General features: G+C 36.4%; 2 protein-coding genes across 2 annotated transcripts; both read right to left on the bottom strand.

Moving 5' to 3' along the window:
- Positions 1-1,018: 1,018 nt before the first annotated feature.
- Positions 1,019-2,127, bottom strand: LOC133255373 (olfactory receptor 4N2-like). The gene has a single exon (XM_061429832.1). The coding sequence runs from the start codon at positions 2,125-2,127 to the stop codon at positions 1,201-1,203; it is 927 nt and encodes a 308-aa protein (XP_061285816.1). The 3' UTR covers positions 1,019-1,200.
- A 13,528-nt stretch (positions 2,128-15,655) lies between these two features.
- Positions 15,656-16,582, bottom strand: LOC133255372 (olfactory receptor 4N2-like). Its single transcript, XM_061429831.1, has one exon. The coding sequence runs from the start codon at positions 16,580-16,582 to the stop codon at positions 15,656-15,658; it is 927 nt and encodes a 308-aa protein (XP_061285815.1).
- Between the last annotated feature and the right edge of the window lie 5,141 nt (positions 16,583-21,723).

The following is a 21,723-nucleotide window of genomic DNA, read 5'->3' as shown; positions in this document are numbered from 1 at the left end:
AACCAGAATCAGTGGTCTTTATTCTCATGGTTTGTTTTTGAGAATAAAATTATTTTTATGTTTATAATCCTTTCCATTTCTCCCTGTTAACTGAAGATTCATTTCAGTTGTCCATATTTTCTTCTTCTTTATCTATTTCATTGTTGTTGTTCAGTCTCCAAGTTGTGTCCAACTCTGCAACCCCATGGACTGCAGCACACCAGGCCTCTATTTCATATTCACCTATTAATTTTTTGTGTTTAGTGAATTAATTTCTCATTTATACAAATTTCCTTAACAGCTTTTTTACTTTAATTTTATGCATGGATGGTCCTTTATACCATCCTCAGTTAAGGAGGAAACCTCTGTAATTATACAGAAACAAACTCACACATCCACATGGAGTGGGCAGATTTTCATCACTCTTTGCCTTTTGGCCACACATATATTTGTTAACATGTCAAATGTAGCTGTTTTTCTTTTCAATTTTTTCCATTAATCATAATCAAGAAGCTCTGAAAACAATCAAGTGAAATAATTGCATGACATTTTTTTCCATAAGACCAGTTATTTTGTTTTCTTACCCTGCTACCAAATTTGGGTGAAGGAGGAAAATATATGTATTTCAAGAATCTCAGGCTTTTTAAATTGTTCAAAATAGGACTGTAACATAACATATGACTTGTGAAGATTCATTGTCCTTACTGGTCTTTGCCCAGAATCTTGATAACGTTGTTCTAAATAATAAAAGAACAATTGTGAATGAATCACTCACCTGCTTAAAATATTAAGATGAATTCTTACTTCAAATAGAATAGAATAAAACTTTTTATTTTGGTATAAAAAGCATTATTTATATGACACTCTAGCCATATATAACTTAAGAACTAAATCTCTTACACTTATTCCTTACTCCAACCAGGCTGGTGTTTCCTTTATGTTCTTGAATAAGATAGCATGTTTGTTTTCTTGTTATTATAACTTTCCCATATTGACAACAATGGTACCTGGCAATGGGAGGCACTCAATGAAAAACAATATTTTTTTTTTTACTTTTCTTTTTTTTAATATTTTATTTTATTTTTTAACTTTACAATATTGTATTGGTTTTGCCATACATCAACATGAATCCGCCACAGGTATACACGTGGATATTTTTTAAATAAGTGAATGATTTTCAGCCAGAATTTCCCCTTCAAGACTTCTTATTATAAAGTCCATTCAACAAACCATGTGTTGACTCAATATCTTCCTCATGGAAGCTTTTACTTCCTGGTTGCGAAGGGTATAAATCACAGGATTCATCAAAGGAAAGATCACTGTGTGGAAAAAGGAAACCACTTTGTCTGCTGATAAGGCTGTGAAGGGACGAGTGTAGATAAAGATGGCAGGCCCAAACATGAGAAGTATAATAATGACATGAGTGGTGCACGTGGACAGCGCCTTGCTCTTCCCCTCAGAGGAGGAACCATGTACACGGCAGAGGATGACTGCATAGGAGGCCAGAAGGCCCAGGAAGCACAGGAGGGTCATCAGACCACTGTTGAAGACCATAAGCAGCTCCACCACAAAGGTGTCAGTGCAGGCCAGCTTGATGACCTGCGGCACATCACAGAAGAAGTTGTCCAGTCGGTTTGGACCACAGAAGGGCAAGCGGAGGATGAGGGCCACTTGGATAATGGAATGAACAAAGCCTCCAAGCCACAGAGCCAACAGCAAGGCATAGCAGGCTCTAGGGTTCATGACAGTCGAATAGTGTAAAGGACGACAGATGGCAATGTAGCGGTCAAAGGCCATCACAATTAGGAGTAGCATCTCCCCTCCTCCAAGAAAGTGCAAGAAGAAGAGCTGAGTGATGCAGCCTGTATAGGAGATCACCTTCTTCTCAGAGAGGAAGTCCACCAGCATCCTGGGAGCCACAATGAAGGAGTAGGATGCATCCAGGAAGGCCAGGTTGCCCAGGAAGAAGTAGAGGGGGGCCGTGAGACTGGGGTCTGACCTGATGGTGAGGATGATGAGGAAATTTCCAGGGAGGATGATGAGGTAGAAAATTAAGACCAGTGTGAAGACCAGGAGCTGAACATCCTGAGACTGAGTCAGACCAGCAAGGATAAATTCAGATACCACAGTACTGTTCTCTCTCTCCATTGTCTCTGCCTGAAGTACATAAAGAAGCAGAGTTTATTGTTATTACAATTTCTTACATCTAGACTTGGACTGTTCTCTAGGTAAAAATATCTGACAAACTTACCACGTTAGTTATAAACAATATGTCTTAAGTAATTTTTTGGAACATGTACAAAGAGACACAAAAACCTTGACAAAACGCTAGTGACTTAGTCACTAGGAAAGAAAGACACAAAGAGAGAAGTATGAATGAAAAATAAGAGGAACGTAATAGAAAGGAAAAAAAAAGAAAACGAAACAATATGTACAGTGGTTTGTTATGGTACATATTTTAAGAAATATTAAAATATCTGCTTTACATGTCTCCAGAACTGAATGGAATGACTAATATACAGGTACTACCATCCACAGATGGAATTTTTGAAAATCTTCCTTTAAAATGTCAGCATATATATGTATAGAAACACTGCATGTATGCATGCATGCACACACACACACACGCTCAGAGGCAAAGTGAGACTTACACAAAATTGTAATAAAAAAAATATCTTGTAGGGCCTCCAGTTAGCCTCTCTGCTTACTTCCTAACTTGTCTCTACTTCCACAGACACTTATCTCAATATTCATTCCATCACCTGTAAATAAAAATACACCCGAGAAACCCAGGAATGCAGGTGAAGAGTTCCCTCTATTTCCTCTTAGGTTCACTGCATCCCACAAGCTCACTCAGAGTTGATGTGAGTGATGTGTCATTTCATGATGTGTCAGCGTTTGATGATATCCCTAAGACATGAGAAGATTTCTGAATGTTTTTATAATTGAGAGTTATAGGCTCTCCCACTCTGCCTATTTCTTGTCATCTCTGCTTTTTCACTGTTTTCCAACAAAAGGATTCCATGCTACCTGACATACTTGATCCATTCTCTTCCCATATCCTGTTCTTGTCTATGTATTTCCCTGACTGTGATTCCAAAATGGTGCTTCGCATCAATCCAAAGACTATGTATCAGGTGAACATTTCTCTAAGTAAAATAAAATACATTTCCAAAAAAATACATACAAATTATGACCATCACCAGAATAAAAAATTATATGTTAGCCACATTAGTGGGAAAACTGTTGCCAGGCTGAGGATGTCCCTGGTGGCTCAGTGGTAAAGAATCTGTCTACCAATACAGGAGACATGAGTTTGATCTCTGGCCCAACATGCTGCTGTGTATCTAAGCCCATGTACAAGTACTGAGCCTGTGCTCTAGAGCCAAGTACCACAACTACTGAGCCTACACGCCACGACTACTGAAGCCCAAATACCCTAGAGCCTATACTCCACAACAGGAAAAGTCACCATTGTGAGAAGCCCATGTACCTCCCTCAATTCAAGCAGAGTAGACCCTGCTTGCTGCAGCTAGAGAAAAGCCCACATAGCAATGAAGACTTAACACAGCCAAAAATAAATAAATAAAGTTATTTTGAAAAACAGCACAAGAATCTTGAAATAAATATATATTTTAAAAAATAAAAAAGGAAGAGGCTGAAAGAGAAATCTAAATTCTCACCACTATATCCTTAATCTTCTTTAGCCCTTCAGCTAATTAAGAGATGCATCTGACTCTGGCAGTGATGACACAATAGAGGAATAGGAAGGCCAAGAAGACAGCCTCCTTCACTCTTTGGGCAGAGACACAAACATCATCAGGCAACGCTGTACTTGCCTTGAGGGCAAACTGTGGTCAGACCAGCTCCTGGAGCTAGACGTTCCCCGTCTCTGAACATTTCTTCATGCTTCCTTTCTCATTTTCTCTCTTTTCTCTTTCTCTCCCTTTTTATTCATCAAGAAGCCTTTCATTTCCTAATTTATTTTATGAGCTCAATTGCAGTTTGTTTTTCCCCTATTAATTTATTGTCTCTCATTTGCTCCTAATTTTCTTGACTTTTTATTTTGCTTTCTTTAAATCTCACTCTTTATCATTTTCTCTTCTTTCTTCCATTCTTTTATTCAGATCCTTTCACACTGAAAGCTTTTCACTGTCTCCACTTCTCATGTTCATTGTTACTCCTTTATGTGTCATGCCTGTCTGGCTATTTTATTTTAAAGAGCATCACTGTTGTTTCCTTTCAAGCAAGAATGAGCAATGTGTATGCTTTCCATCATCTTCCATTCTAAACATTTGGTCTACAAAAGAATAATTCAGTATGGAGTACTAACCATTTTCCCAGATTTCAGGGAGAAATATCAATAACCTCAGATATGCACCACACTTATGGCAGAAAGCGAAGAACTAAAAAGCCTCTTGATGAAAGTGAAAAAGGAGAGTGAAGAAGTTGGCTTAAAGCTCAACATTCAGAAAACTAAGATCATGGAATCCAGTCCCATCACTTCATGGCAAATAGATGGGGAAACAGTGGAAACAGTGGCAGATTTTATTTTTTTTTTAGCTCCAAGATCACTGCAGGTGGTGACTCCAGCCATAAAATTAAAAGACTCTTACTCCTTGAAAGAAAAGTTATGACCAACCTAGATGGCATATTCAAAAGCAGAGACATTACTTTGCCAACAAAGGTCTGTCTAGTCAAGGCTCTAGTTTTTCCAGTAGTCACGTATGGATGTGAGAGTTGGACTATAAAGCTGAGTACCAAAGAATTGATGCTTTTGAACTGTGGTGTTGGAGAAGACTCTTGAGAGTCCCTTGGACTGCAAGGAGATCCAACCAGTCCATCTTAAAGGAAATCATTCCTGAATACTCATTGGAAGGACTGATGCTGAAGCTGAAACTCCAATACTTTGACCACCTGATGCAAAGAACTGACTCATTTGAAAAGACCCTGATGCTGGGAAAGATTGAAGGCAGGAGGAGAAGGGGATGACAGAGGATGAGAAGGTTGGATGCCATCACCGACTAAATGGACATGAGTTTGAGTAAACCACAGGAGTTGGTGATGGGCAGGGAAGACTGGCATGCTGCAGTCCATGGGGTCGCAAAGAGTCGGACATGACTGAGTGACTGAACTGAACTAACCGTTTTCTCTTGAATGAAGACATTTCTTTTCAATTTACAAAACCTGAACCATTCGTTAACTGCTATCCATTTCCTCACTTTTTTTCTGCATGTAAATGACCTGATAAAATGAGTTGATTACCTTTCTTAAGAAAAATAAATCTCATTACTATCTCTCTAATGAAATGAATATATTTAACAATATTTCCAAAGCTTTGAGTACAACATCTGTCATCATATTAACTGAAGCTTGTAAATTATTTAAACATATATTAACAAGTTTACATATTCTGAAAAATGTTGCTTAGGCAACATGATCAAAGGTTTAATTGATACTATGCTCACAATGAATATATAAACCATCAAACAAATGAATGCACCTTCAATAAGGAATTCCCTCATCAATAGAACAGATTGATTATAAATTACCTATATATATATATCCTTCAAATGCTAACTTTCTAGACAATGTCGTAACTGAAATTGATTTGGAATCATTTTATCTGATTATGATGACTCGGCTCAGCAATTCATTAACTCTTGACCCTGGACAAGTCACTTAGATTTCAGAAATCTGAATTTTCATTCAAGAAATAGAATAATGTGTTGACTCTGACAAGGGTTATATCAGGATCAAATTGAGCTGATGATGGTAGTAATAGCTAGCTCATTTAAGTAAGTTTAAAGAAGAGCTAAAAACCTGGAAAATATTTAGACATTAAATGATACCTCTAATGAATGGACACACTGCCACTAGAGCCTCTGTAAATGTCTTTAGGATGAACTCTGAGTGATGGTAGCTGCACAAATCTGAGTGATTAAATAGAGATAAGAAACTGTGGAGGTGAAAAAGACTTCATATAAAATTCCTATTTTTACAGGAAACTATTCTCTGTTTCACAACTTTCTATCTAACCATCAAAAACCCTGATTAGATAAATAACAGAATCACAGGCAACACAAGAATTTCTCAAATATGTTGAGTATGGAAAATAAGATCTGGGCTAATGTTCTGCAACATCTGTGAATGCAAAACATAAAATCTGTGAATGCAAAACATAAAATCTGTGAAGCTTTTCTCTGGAACCCTTGGCCTACCCTCTTTGCATTTTCTTCATCTGTACTGTAAAAAGAAAAGAAAATATATCAGTCATTTACATGCTTCTTGGTTTTAAATGAAATGTCAATTCTGAAAGCTATTGATCATTTCACATAATTATGGAAATAGAATGAAAGTGTTTGTCCACCATTAAAGTAATTCTTTCAATTATCAAAAATAAATGGAAATCTATTGGGGAGAGAGTAGAAAATGCCACAGTCATGAATTTAGACCTAAGCCTCTGAATATTCCTGCTCAAACTCTGACCTTTAGTCCATTGCATTTCAAGGCAGCCAATGAACCAGCAGAATAGTTACAGTATATTTCTATTGTCCTCTCCTTCTTGTTTCTCAAAAATATGAATAGCTCCCAAACTCCAGAAATCTGAATCTCCAGATTTTACATAACTCTCATAATGCTGCCTTCCTCCCCATTCCCATAAAACATTAACTGACCATCCTTGTCATTGTTCATAAATATTTGTCATCACATAGAGAACATTAGATTTTGAAATCTCCTCTCTTTATGATGCGATGGAGAAAGAGCTTTGGAGATTTGAGACTGCCACAACTCTGCTGACTATTTCCAAAGGGAGTGATTAGATTGTCAACTGAATTTGGCAAGGAAAATACCAGAGCTTTGTAAAGGGCAAATATTTTAGAATATGTCATCTACTGCCCCAGGGAGTTAATCCTGAATTCTGATACCAAAATCCTATCAGTGACTGAAATAGTACAACCTTATTTGGAAGTCTATTAGATCAAAAGTAAACAGAAAGTTAAGAAAAGTTTATTTACATCTTATAATAAAATCAAAAAGAGAAAAAAATGTAAATAAATGATGAGAGATTGTTGATATGTATACCAAGGAAGCAAGCAGAATCAGATTGAGGATGAGACATGTGAATTATTGCCTCAGGTGCAAAATTTACCCTGATACCAAAACCCCTAGTAATCAAGGTAAATAAAAATTTAGTGCAATGTTTAAAAGTCAGAGTTAATGGAAAAATTATGAACAAGAATATCAAATCTTCAAAATAAAGACACCAACATTACAAATGTTTCCTTTTATCTCAGGTTCCAATATGGCTCAAAATGGCACTATTACTAACCCAGCATTTATTTAAAATTTAGTGTTTATTTTGTTTATCATAGTTTTGTAAAATTAATTTTGTTTTTTTACAATATCAAGTAGACCTAGAGAATATTATGCTTAGTGAAATGTCAGACAAATACTGTATCATATCATTTATATGTAGAATGTTAACTACTAATGAATGTTTATGCTAAACAGAAACAGACTCACAAATATAGAGCACAAACCAGTGGATATCATAGGGACAGGGCAGATTAGGGGTGTGGGATTAGAAGATACAAACTCATATGTATAAAATAAATTAGCAACAGGATATAAGGTATAGCACAGGGAATTATAGCCATTATCTTGAAATAACTTTTAATGGTGTGTATCTGAATCAGTATGCTATACACTTGAAACTAATAAAATATTGTCAATCGACCCCACTTCAAAAATTTGATTAGAATATTGTTTATTACTAAATTTTTGTCACTCCCTTAGATTTTGCCCTCAAGGCATATGCATTACTCATTCCTCTATCTTCACCATCAGTCTGACCCTAAAAGCAAATAATGTGGTCAAGTCAGTAATGAGTATGTAAGATTCAGCATGTTGCTGGTTCCTGGTGATGTAGACATAGCAGACAGAATATGAATAATGCTCATGAAGATATTCAAAGCCTAGTACTTCTTAGAAAAAAGAACTGTGTGGTGTAAAATGTATCACTTTCTCAAAGATGAGTGACCTCCTAAATAGGATATGAAAAAATGTATCCTGATCTTGGTATTTGTTGTTTACTCACGTTTTCTTTCCTCAGCTAAAACAAGGAGTGGAGAGGTATTTTTTTTTTCATTGACTATTACTAAAATAAAAAATTAATTAAAATTCAGAGTAATTAAATACAACGTAATTTAGTCTTGTTATATCTCGTTGTTTTATTCATTGTTTTGCTTTAAAAGTAAATCTGAGTTTGTGTGTCACTTCAAAACCAAATCACTAAACACACATTTTTGTAAACTAAATAAAATTCATAATCAAATATATATTTGTTCTAATCTGTTTTCATCTCAAGGACATAGTGTGAGAAATTAAAAAAGAGAAGAGAGAAAAAATAAAGAAGTACAAGGTTAGAATGACCAAAACAGAACAAGAAAACAGGGAAAAGAAAGACTTATGGAGACATAAATGGAAAGACAATTATAAAATCTTTGAAGCTCAAGAGACAGAGAGACACTGGTCTGTAATACACGTTCCACAAATCCACAAACTACAAAAGGAAACCAGTGATAAAGAGGCCTGTATATAGGAAAAAGAAAGAAAAAGAAAATACACAGGGTTAGATATGCACTTCAGTGGAGTAAGAGCCCCACCTTGAAGTAGGTTAGAGTTCTGCCTCCCAAAAGTCTTTGACTTTGAAAATTGTAATGTTTTCCATAATTATAAACATAATCTGAGGCTTTCCTCACTTCTTTTTTTTTTAAATTTTATTTTATTTTTAAACTTTACACTATTGTATTAGTTTTGCCAAATATCGAAATGAACCCGCCACAGGTATACATGTGTTCCCCATCCTGAACCCTCCTCCCTCCTCCCTCCCCATACCATCCCTCTGGGTCGTCCCAGTGCACCAGCCCCAAGCATCCAGTATCATGCATTGAACCTGGACTGCCGACTCATTCCATATATGATATTGTACGTATTTCAATGCCATTCTCCCAAATCATCCACACCCTCTCCCTCTCCAACAGAGTCCAAAAGACTGTTCTATACATCAGTGTCTCTTTTGCTGTCTTGTATACAGGGTTATTGTTACTGTCTTTCTAAATTCCATATATATGCGTTAGTATACTGTATTGGTGTTTTTCTTTCTGGCTTACTTCACTCTGTATAATAGGCTCCAGTTTCACCCACCTCATTAGAACTGATTCAAATGTATTCTTTTTAATGGCTGAGTAATACTCCATTGTGTATATGTACGACAACTTTCTTATCCATTCATTTGCTGATGGACATCTAGGTTGCTTCCATGTCCTGGCTATTATAAACAGTGCTGCGATGAACATTGGGGTACACGTGTCTCTTTCAATTCTGGTTTCCTCAGTGTGTATGCCCAGCAGTGGGATTGCTGGATCATAAGGCAGTTCTATTTCCAGTTTTTTAAGGAATCTCCACACTGTTCTCCATAGTGGCTGTACTAGTTTGCATTCCCACCAACAGTGTAAGAGGGTTCCCTTTTCTCCACACCCTCTCCAGCATTTATTGCTTGTAGACTTTTGGATTGCAGCCATTCTGACTGGCATGAAATGGTACCTCATAGTGGTTTTGATTTGCATTTCTCTGATAATGAGTGATGTTGAGCATCTTTTCATGTGTTTGTAAGCCATCTGTATGTCTTCTTTGGAGAAATGTCTATTTAGTTCTTTGGCCCATTTTTTGATTGGGTCATTTATTTTTCTGGAATTGAGCTGTAGAAGTTGCTTGTATATTTTTGAGATTAGTTGTTTGTCAGTTGCTTCATTTGCTATTATTTTCTCCCATTCTGAAGGCTGTCTTTTCACCTTGCTTATAGTTTCCTTTGTTGTGCAGAAGCTTTTAAGTTTAATTAGGTCCCATTTGTTTATTTTTGCTTTTATTTCCAATATTCTGGGCTGTGGGTCATAGAGGATCCTGCTGTGATGTATGTCGGAGAGTGTTTTGCCTACATTCTCCTTTAGGAGTTTTATAGTCTCTGGTCTTACGTTTAGATCTTTAATCCATTTTGAGTTTATTTTTGTGTATGGTGTTAGAAAGTGTTTCAGTTTCATTCTTTTACAAGTGGTTGACCAGTTTTCCCAGCACCACTTGTTAAAGAGATTGTCTTTAATCTATTGTATATTCTTGCCTCCTTTGTCAAAGATAAGGTGTCCATATGTGCATGCATTTATCTCTGGGCTTTCTAATTTGTTCCATTGATCTATATTTCTGTCTTTGTGCCAGGACCATACTGTCTTGATGACTTTGGCTTTGTAGTAGAGCCTGAAGTCAGGTAGATTGATTCCTCCAGTTCCATTCTTCTTTCTCAAGATAGCTTTTGCTATTCGAGGTTTTTTGTATTTCCATACAAATTGTGAAATTATTTGTTCTAGCTCTGTGAAGAATACTGTTGGTAGCTTGATAGGGATTGCATTGAATCTATAAATTGCTTTGGGTAGTATACTCATTTTCACTATATTGATTCTTCCAATCCATGAACATGGTATATTTCTCCATCTATTAGTGTCCTCTTTGATTTCTTTCACCAGTGTTTTATAGTTTTCTATACATAGGTCTTTAGTTTCTTTAGGTAGATATATTCCTAAGTATTTTATTCTTTCCATTGCAATGGTGAATGGAATTGTTTCCTTAATTTCTCTTTCTGTTTTCTCATTATTAGTGTATAGGAATGCAAGGGATTTCTGTGTGTTGATTTAATATCCTGCAACTTTGCTATAGTCATTGATTAGTTCTAGTAATTTTCTGGTGGAGTCTTTAGGGTTTTCTATGTAGAGGATCATGTCATCTGCAAACAGTGAGAATTTTACTTCTTAACCTTCATCCCAATATGTAAGACAAAATTAATATGAAGATCTAAGCTAGTTCTTAGGCTTTTTAAAATGGGATCTTTTTATTTTAAAAAATATTGATATTATTTATCTCTATTACTGAGTTTTTTGACACATCCTTAGATTTTTGCACCAAACTCAATTAACTTATTGGGTGTCTCCCCTGAGCCTGGCAGTATTGTGTCAACAGTACAGTACAGACAAGACAAAAGTCTTTTCCTTTAGAATCTTACATTCTAATTCAGGGAGACAGACAATAAGCAAACAAGCAGGAAAGAAAACATCAGATAGTAATGAGTGTTAGAAAGGAAATATAGCAGAGTGTGAGTTGCAGAGAGCTTGGGAAAGAGATTGGTGTTTTAGGAAGGATGGTCAGAGAGGATCTTTCTGAGGAGGTTTCATTAAAGTAAAAGCTGAGTGTCTAAAAGAAGCCATTCCAGTAAGTGATCATCAAAAAGAAAGATCTGTATATCAAGCAATAATATCCACCTTTTTCTGAAAAGGCTAGTAGTCTTCTTTTTTCCAATTTAAAAAGGAAGGAAGATCTGGTGTGTTGAGGAATAGAAAAGGGGTCAAAGTGCCAAGAGAGTGAAAAAATTTATACAGAGAGAAAATTCCATCCCATTTTTTATCCCCCAACACAAACTTCACAATAGGAAATAGCTATTACTCTTTGTGCATCTTCCCCAAAACATTATGCATATAAAAACTAATGTCATTATACAGTCTTTTAAAAAAGTGATAAATATGCAAAAGTAGGGTTTGTTTAAATAAATTTTAATAGCTGCATACAACTCAATACTTTACAGGCATTTAAAGTATAATATGTATGTATAACATATATATTCATGCATAATATAGGTTCCAGAATATTTTTTAAAAAGCAGTTTAAAAAACAATATATATAATATGTCCTTATATTTAGACAAAAAAGTTTAAGTATGTACCAAATATGGAGAAAATACTTTATGTACATTCTCGACCTTTATTTTTATTGTATATATTGCTATTGTTCAGTCACTAAGTCATGTTTGACCCTGAGAACCCACAGACTGCCACACACCAGGCCTCCCTGTCCTCCACTATCTCCACTACCCACAGAATTTGCTCAGATTCATGTCCTTTGAGTTGATGATGCTATCTAACCATCTCATCCTCTGACACCCTCTTTTGCCTTCAATCTTTCCAGCATCAGGGTCTTTTCTAATGAGCTGGCTCTTCTTATCAGGTGTTATATATGTTTCATCAATTCCTTTCTACCAAAAAGTCAGTTTTTAAAATTATTATTATTATTAACATAATCACATTAAGTAAAACTCTATATTGGTTCCTATTTAAAATTTTTCAAGTCAGCTTTGTACAATAAGAAATCATAATGCATGCATTACTCATTCACTTCTTACTAGCCATTATTGAGAATCTATCAGAGCAAGTCATTGTGATGAAACACAAATAGTACAAACTCTAATTTCAAAGAAGATAGAAATTTTAAACACAGACACATATAAAATAATGGTAAAATCTTTGTAAAAGAACAGCTAGAGTATCATGAGAGCAAAGAGAAGTAAACGCTGGTATGGGCATTGGAAATATATCAAGAAGCAGGAAGCACTATGGTTCAGTCTTCACTGAAACGTTCATCAGCAAGAGGTAAAGGAGAACAGTGTGCAAAGTCATTGAAGAATCAAACTCCCTTCCTGTGCTGAAACAGTAACAGGCAAGACTGGAAAAGTGGGTAATTTCTAACAGATTATATTTGATTAAGTTTACAATTCATTGGAAGAAATTCAGGAGATAATCCATGAGATGCTGTTTTACACTACACATAAAGGATATATCTAACTGATGATAAAATTGACAATTTCTCAGCTATGTTGTGGAGAAGGCAATGGCACCCCATTCCAGTACTCTTGCCTGGAAAATCCCATGGACGGAGGAGCCTAGTAGGCTGCAGTCCATGGGGTCACTAAGAGTTGGACATGACTGGGTGACTTCACTTTCATTTTTCACTTTCAGGCATTGGAGAAGAACATGGCAACCCACTCCAGTGTTCTTGCCTGGAGAATCCCAGGGACGGTGGAGCCTGGTGGCCTGCCGTCTATGGGGTTGCACAGAATCAGACATGACTGAAACGACTTAGCAGCAGCAGCAGCAATGTTGAGCTATTATTGCTGTGTCCTGTAGATATATCGTGAGAATTTTTCAATATTTTTCAAAAGTACACTCTTATGTTTTAAATTCAAAATTTATGATGGCATTCAACATGACAGGTATTAATCTGATAGATTTATTCTGGGACATAGGACAAATTTCAAACTTTTAAAAACTGAGATCATATCAAATATGTTCTTAGACTACAATAGAATTAAACTAGAAATGTATTAGGCATATTCTCAAAACTTTAGGAAAAAACACACTCTGAATAACCCATGAGTAAGAAAATCAAAGTTTAAATTAGAATATATTATTAATGGAATGCAAATGAGAACACAACATAAAAAATATGCAATATGTAGATAAAGTAGTGCTGAGAGGAAAATTTGTAGCAGCAACTGATTTTATTTAAAAGGTTTGTAAGAAAGAATTTAAATCAATAATTTAATCTCCAAATTTAGGAAAAAAACATAAAATTAAATCCAAAGAAAGAAGAAACTAAATAATATAGGTAAAGGAAGAAATATATAAATTTCTTAAATTGAGAAAAATAAATGAACCCAAAAGCTAGTTTCTTGTAAAGAACAATAAAATTCAGAAAAATTTAGCCACATTTTCAAGGGGAAAAAGAGATTACACAAACTAATAATATCAGGAGTTAAAAAAACAATTATTATGAATATTACAGAAATTTAAAGAATGCTAATGGAACATCCCGAGCAATTTCGTGCCAATAAATTTGATAACTTAGCTCGAATGCACAAAATCCTAAGACCATTAATTACCAAAACTAACTCAAGAAGAAACAAATAACTTGAATTGCTGTATATTTACTAAAGAAATTTAATTTGTAATTTAAAATCTTCCCACAAAGGAAGCTTCAGACCCAGTTGCTCATCTGCTGTATCTGCCAAACAGTTATTCAAGAAACAATCAAATAAGAAATAATCAAACTCTCAGAAGATAGATTATTAAAGGAAAAATATCTTTAATGTCCCCTGTAATATTTCTGGTGTACATTAAGTTATTAAAAGCATGTGAATATATTTGCACATATTTGTGGAATATGTTTCTCTTCTCAGTCGTTTCCAATTCAGGCTCATTGTGGTCAGAGCATGTATTCTATATGAAATACAGTGAGACTTTTATGGGCTCTCCTATGATCTATCTTTGAGAATGACTGGTGCACTTGAGAAGAACATTTGCTTGTCATTGTTGAGTGCAGTAGTCTATAAATAGCAACTAAGTCAAATCTGTAGATAGCATTGTTCAAATATCCTGTAAGCCTTAGTCGCTCATTTGTGTCCAACCCTTTGAGACCCCAAAGACTGTAGCCCACCAGGCTCCTCTGGTGGTGTCCATGGGATTTTCCAGGCAAAAATACTGGAATGGGTTGCCATACCCCCTCCAAGGGATCTTTCCAACCCAGGGATTAAACCCGGGTCTCCTGCATTGCAGGCAGATTCCTTGCCATCTGAGCCACCAGGGAAGCCCATCTCTACTGACAGCAGCTCACATATACTGTCAATTTTTTAAAAATTAACCTCAATATAAGCTGTTGGATTCTCTACTTCTTTATTAATATATGTTTAAACGTCTATAGCCCAGCACATATAACGGTCTCCCACTCCATAAAAAATTTTATAAGTACCTAATTTCCCACATTAAACCCCACTATACTGAAAATAACTAGAGTGGTTTATGTAACCTCCAACAGAATCTACAATACCAATAAGAATCATTATCATAATCAGATTGAAATCAGTTGAAAGCAGATTTTAATATCCAGGGAGGGTTTGTAATAGCTCATTAGTAATGATCATGAAGCTCTGAAAAACAATCAAGTGAAATATTTGCATGGTACTTTTTCTATAAAACCAATTATTTTCCTTTCATATATCTACCAACTTTGAGGGAGGAAGAAGATATATGTTTTCAAAAATTTTCAAACTTTTTAAGCTGCTCAAAACAAGTCTGCAGCATAACATTTGGCTTTTAATGATGTTTTTCTGGTTATTGATCTCTGCCTAGAAACCTGATATTCCTCTAAATCATAGAAGAAACAATTTCAGATAAGTCAACTCTCTTGCTTAAAGTACTAAATATGAATTGTTACTGCAATTAGAATAAAATAAAACTTCTTATCTCAACCCAAGAGACCTTAGTTATTTGACCCTTACCTATAAATTAACACCTAAAATTTCTCACACTTATTCATTATACTGCAACCATTCTGGTGTTTCTTTTGTGTTCTTTAAACACACAAAGTGTATTCTCTTGTTATGCATAACTTTCCCCCACTAGTTACAATAAAGTGAAGTGAAGTCTCTCAGTTGTGTCCGACTCTTTGTGACCCCATGGACTGTAGCCTACCAGGCTCCTCTGTCCATGGGATTTTCCAGGCAAGAGTACTGGAGTGGGTTGCTATTTCCTTCTCCAGGGGATCTTCCTGACTGAGGGATCAAACCCAGGTCTCCCGCATTGTAGGCAGACACTTTTACCATTGGAGCCACCAGGGAAAACCCAATACTTATAGTAGTATATGAAAAATGGAAGGCACTCAATGAAAAGCAGTATTTGTTAAATGAATGAAAAATTTGCAGCCAGATTTCCCGTTCATGACTTCATATTATAAAACCTATTCAGAAAAACACATGCCGGCTCAATATCCTCCTCATGGAAGCTTTAACTTCCTGGTTGCGAAGGGTATAAATCACAGGATTCATCAAAGGAAAGATCACTGTGTGGAAAAAGGAAACCACCTTGTCTGCTGATAAGGCTGTGAAGGGACGAGTGTAGATAAAGATGGCAGGCCCAAACATGAGAAGTATAATAATGACATGAGTGGTGCATGTGGACAGCGCCTTGCTCTTCCCTTCAGAAGCAGACCCGCTTATACGGCAGAGGATGATTGCATAGGAGGCCAGAAGGCCCAGGAAGCACAGCAGGGTGAGCAGGCCACTGTTGAAGACCATCAGGAGCTCCACCACAAAGGTGTCAGTGCAGGCCAGCTTGATGACCTGCGGCACATCACAGAAGAAGTTGTCCAGTCGGTTTGGACCACAGAAGGGCAAGCGGAGGATGAGGGCCACTTGGATAATGGAATGAACAAAGCCGCCGAGCCACAGAACCAACAGCAAGGCATAGCAGGTTCTAGGGTTCATGACAGTCGAATAGTGTAAAGGACGACAGATGGCAATGTAGCGGTCAAAGGCCATCACGACAAGGAGTAATCCCTCCCCTCCTCCAAGGAAGTGCAAGAAGAAGAGCTGAGTGATGCAGCCTCTATAGGAGATCACCTTCTTCACAGAGAGGAAGTCCACCAGCATCCTGGGAGCCACAATGAAGGAGTAGGATGCATCCAGGAAGGCCAGGTTGCCCAGGAAGAAGTAGAGGGGGGCCGTGAGACTGGGGTCTGACCTGATGGTGAGGATGATGAGGAAATTTCCAGGGAGGGTGATGAGGTAGAAAATTGAGATCAGGACAAAGACCAGGAGCTGAATATTTTGAGACTGGGTCAGACCAAGGAGAATGAATTCTGTCACCGCTGTGCTATTTTCTATCTTCATCTCCTGTGCCTGTAGTGCATGGGAAAGTAGAGAATTTATTTCCAGTTTTTCTCCCACTAAAAACTGTGAATTCTACATGTTATACCATTGCTGCTGCTAAGTATTTCAGTCATGTCCAACTCTGTGTGACCCCATAGACAGCAGCCCACCAGGCTCCCCCATCCCTGGGATGCTCCAGGCAAGAACACTGGAATGGGTTGCCATTTCCTTCTCCAGTGCATGAAAGTGAAAAGTGAAAGTGAAGTCGCTCAGTCGGGTTCCACCCTCAGCGACCCCATGGACTGCAGCCTTCCAGGCTTCTCCATCCATGGGATTTTCCAGACAAGAGTACTGGAGTGGGGTGCCATTGCCTTCTCCAATGTTATACCATTACTCTCCCATACATGAAGAAATCTCTTCTACTCTTTACCTGTGTGCCTGCTACTGCTTCAGTTGTGTCTAACTGTTTGTGACCTATGGACTGTAGCCTGCCAGGCTCCTCTGTCCGTGTGATTCTCCAGGCAAGAATGCTGGAGTGGGTTGCCATGCCCTACTCCAGGGAATCTTCCCTCACCCAGGGATTGAACCCACGTCTCCTGCACTGCAGGTGGATTCTTTACCCATGAGCACTGGGGAAGCCACTTCCACCCTTTATTCTTCTATAAATCATTAAGTGCCAACACCCAAATCTTGAAGCCACACTGTTCTGCTTCTGTCCTGCACTCCTGTTAACTTCTCTCTCATGCAGCACTCTGTCCTGCCCTGCATTTGTTTATGATTCACATGAGGCATATGAACTTTTTTAAATTCTTCAAATTTTTATTTGAATGGGGGGGAGGTGGTAAGATGGAAATTGATAGCAAAAAGGAATGGCAGAGTTTTTTAAGGCAAGAAACATTGCATATCTTGTCTGTAATGGTTAAAAGTATCTTTTTTTTTTCAAAATTTATTTAACTATTAAACTAGACAAAAATTAATACATTTACTGTATGTAAATTATACCTTAGGGAATGTTTGCCTAAAACGTTTTTAAAAACCTGCTTTCTTAAAATATTTCCTTTTTCTCTATTGAATATTAACCCATCATCCTGGTCTAAATAAAAAGAATCCTGGTTGTTCTGGAGAAATTGAGATCTGAGGCTTATCTGTACAGTTGTCTTTAAATTGGCAGTGTACTTATCCACTGTACAGGATAATTTTTGGTATGAAAATTTGAAGACCCAGTGTAGGCCACCTCAAATGTGCCTCAATAAGTTAGTTAAGAAATGGTCAATGCAAGGGAGACACTCTGATCCTTCTTTCTGTCTCCCTGAAAGCAGGAAAAAATCTCTTCGTGGCACCATCTGCATCTTGGGGTAAAAGGACACCCTTGTCCCTAGAGACAGGGAATTTAAGCGAGAAGCTCATATAAACAAATCTTGTTATTTTTTATTTTTCTACCCCAAACCCAGACTCCATTTAGGTTCTTTACTAATTGACCATCTAAAGCCTAAATTTCTTTGTCCTATCTGTTACAAAGTTCCTGTTTTTTTATCTAAAAAGTATTAAAGCACCTACTTTGGTCAGTTGTTTAAATCTCATTTCTGTAAGACCTCTATGCTTGTGATTAAATTGCCTTGCATAAATTTTATTATTAGTCCAACCACAAGAACTCAAGATGGGTAGAGCAGAAATTTCCCCATCCTACACAAAAACAATAACAGTAGAATTTCTATGTATATATGATTATATCCCATTCTTTGTAATTCTATTTTTGAAAGTGTCATAATGAAAATAAATATAAAAATGCACAAATAAAATACACATGTTTTTTGTACATGCTAAAAAGTTGTTTATTTTTAGGATGGAACATTTTCAGAACTTGAAGACTTGAACTAGATGATAATACTGCACTGTAATATATATCTATTTGAAATGTAAAAATATCTGATTTTGTGTGTCTAAACCCAAATAGATTAACTAATAGCAGATGTTTTTGTATATAGCTAAAATCTGGAATTATTAAAGAGGCAGTTTACATCACATAGACACATGGATATGTATACAAATGCACATATGCACACGCACACATGCACAAACACATGAATTGATTCCCTAAGCAAAACTGAAGCACAAACATTTACAAATGGCACAATCTAAATTAACCCTTCTGTTCTGTTCTTTCCTTCCTTTCTTTTTTTCTTTCTCCTTTCCTCTTTCCCTTCTTTCATTTGTTCCTTCCTTCCTTTTTTCCTAGCATTCATTGGCTTAAATATTTATCATTTTTTTCTGTGTATAATAAAACCTGCTGCTAGAAAAGTAAGTCAGGAATCTCTCTGTACTTATTCCTAAGTTATGTGCACCTTGCACTCTATTACACAATTGGTTATTTCATACTGTTTCAGATATCAAGACTGTCTTTAGGACATAAGAGAAAACTTTAAGTATTAAAGGTTAAAGGTTGCAGATTTTTCCACTGTGCTTGGCTTTCCTATCATGCACTTATGTTCTTCTATTGACTCCTTAACAGATCGTATTGATTACCATCTAATATCCCTCACTTCTTTCTCTAGTAATATGATATATAAATTTAAGACCAAGAAAACTGGTATCTTAATAAAAGTTTTATGTATTCTCAATAAAGTAATTCTAAATATTCAGAGGAACAAGAGTTATATCATTAAGAACAGATAAAAGATGTTACTGTATTATTGAATTCAGATCTCAAATAATAAAAAAGTTTGTTTTTGCTATAACAGCTCACCATTGCATTATGAGACAGCAGATGTCCCACCAGAAAAGCTGTAACATGTTTCCATTTATTCCTTCATCCTGTTCCTTATAATATGAAGATTGACAAATATATTTACCTCTCTAGCAATCCAACATTGATCTCACACAGCAAGCTCCACCTCTTAACAGAAGGGACAATAACTGTTTATTTCCATCTTTGTTATTAAATATCTCTTCTCTCGAAGACAGACCTCTTAACATTTGAAAACAACCAATTTGTGATGCAACAGCGAATGCACTCTGGGAATTCTAAGGCTAACCAAACTGTAGAACTCTTTTAAAAGGAATTTTTAGAATGCCAACGAGATCGAAATATTAGAGTAGAGATATGCTAGGTGCAAATACTCAAATATCAGTTAAAGAGACATGGCCTTTCTATTGGAATCTAAAATTAACATTCCATCAGTGACAGAAATGATGGAATGATGAGAATATTTATTAGGTCTGAATGAATAGAAAGTCAAGGGAGGTTTATATTTTATACTGTAATTCAAAAAAGAGAAAAGTAGTGTAACTGACAGAAAATCCAAGGTATATCAAGAAAGAAAATAATGTGGTCAAGTAGATAGTAACTATGTTAGATTCAAGATAACTTCTGGTGACAAAGGGATATGCAAGGAGAAAATAAATGATGGTCACAAAGCCTCCTTAGAATAATTCTTCTAAAGAAAAAGAACTGCATGTTGTAGGACTGATTAAAAGCTCAGAGGAGATGTCCTCCATACAGAACCTATTTGGTCTTCATATTTGCTGTTTTTCATTTTGAGTTTTGCTAAAGCAATGATGGGGTTTCCCAGGTGGCACAATGGTAAAGAATCCCCGCCTTTGCAGAAGACACGGGTTCAATTCCTAGGTCAGGAAGATGCCCTGGAGGAGTAAATGGGAACCCACTCCAGTATTCTTGCCTGGAAAATTCCATGGACAGAGGAGCCTGGTGGGCTACAGCCCATGGGACCACACAGTCAGACATAACTGAGTGACTGAGCATGCACATCAATGATGCGGAGCTATTTATTTTTCAATTTAATGTTATTAAGCAGAAGAAAAATAATTAGGAATCATGCAGAAGACAACATAATTTAAACTTTAGTAGATTTGATTTTGTTTTAAAGACACAGATTTTCTATTTAAAAAATTAAAATACTAACCACATATTTTAAAAATAAAAACAATGCATAATCAAACATATTTCGTTCTAATTTATGATCAGTTCAGAAAAAAAGAGGTAGGAGGAATGACAAAAGGGAAAAGTAAAGTAATAAAGAGATATACAAAGCTATGAAGATAAAAATAATAGATAAAGAAGAAGGGGAAATTAAGGATACCAATACATGCAAATGCAGCCATGAAATTAAAAGATGCTTACTCCTTGGAAGGAAAGTTATGACCAACCTAGAAAGCATATTAAAAAGCAGAGACATTACTTTGCCAATAAAGGTCCATCTAGTCAAGGTTTTGGTTTTTCCAGTGGTCATGTATGGATGTGAGAGTTGGACTATAAAGAAAGCTGAACACCGAAGAACTGATGCTTTTGAACTGTGGTGTTAGAGAAGACTCTTGAGAGTCCCTTGGACTGCAAGGAGATCCAACCAGTCCATTCTAAAGGAGATCAGTCCTGGGTGTTCATTGGAAGGACTGATATTGAAGCTGAAGCTCCAATACTTTGGCCACCTGATGCGAAGAGCTGATTCATTTGAAAAGACCCTGATGCTGGGAAAGATTGAGGGCAGAAGAGAAGGGGACAACAGAGGATGAAATGGTTGGATGGCATCACCAACTTGATGGACATAGGTTTGGGTGGACTCCAGGAGTTGGTGATGGACAGGGAGGCCTGGCGTGCTGTGGTTCATGGGGTCGCAAAGAATCGGACACAACTGAGTGACTTAACTGAACTAAATACATGAAAAGACTGTATTAGGAAAATAAATGAATATGAAAGGATAGAGAGGTATAAAAATGTATATTCTGAAAATCACATATTCAAGTAGACAACAGATAAAAGAAAGTTCTCTTTAAAAAAAAAATTAAAATATGCACAAAAACACGTGAGAAGAAAAATTCCTGTCTTGGGGTACATTACAATCTTTATTGCCATCAAAGACTTTTTTAAATATTATTTTTTCATAGCTATAGACATAATCAGGGACCTTGCTTCCTAATGTTTGCCATAATACTTAAAATAAAATTAACTAGATGATCTAACTAGCCCTCATAACAGAGACTTCATATTACTGCTGGTAAAAATTGATAATTTTAGACAATCTTAGTAATTAAAGTCATGAACCATGCTGTATTTTAGTGTTCAGTTCAGTCGCTCAGTTGTGTCCAACTCTTTGCGACCCCATGAATCACAGCACAACAGGCCTCCCTGTCCATCACCATCTCCCAGA

Source organism: Bos javanicus, chromosome 10 (assembly GCF_032452875.1).
Source record: "Bos javanicus breed banteng chromosome 10, ARS-OSU_banteng_1.0, whole genome shotgun sequence".
In the NCBI taxonomy this organism is placed as follows: domain Eukaryota; kingdom Metazoa; phylum Chordata; class Mammalia; order Artiodactyla; family Bovidae; genus Bos; species Bos javanicus.
The sequence above is the reverse complement of the archived record's forward strand: the minus strand, read 5'-3'. Positions and strand labels throughout refer to the sequence as shown.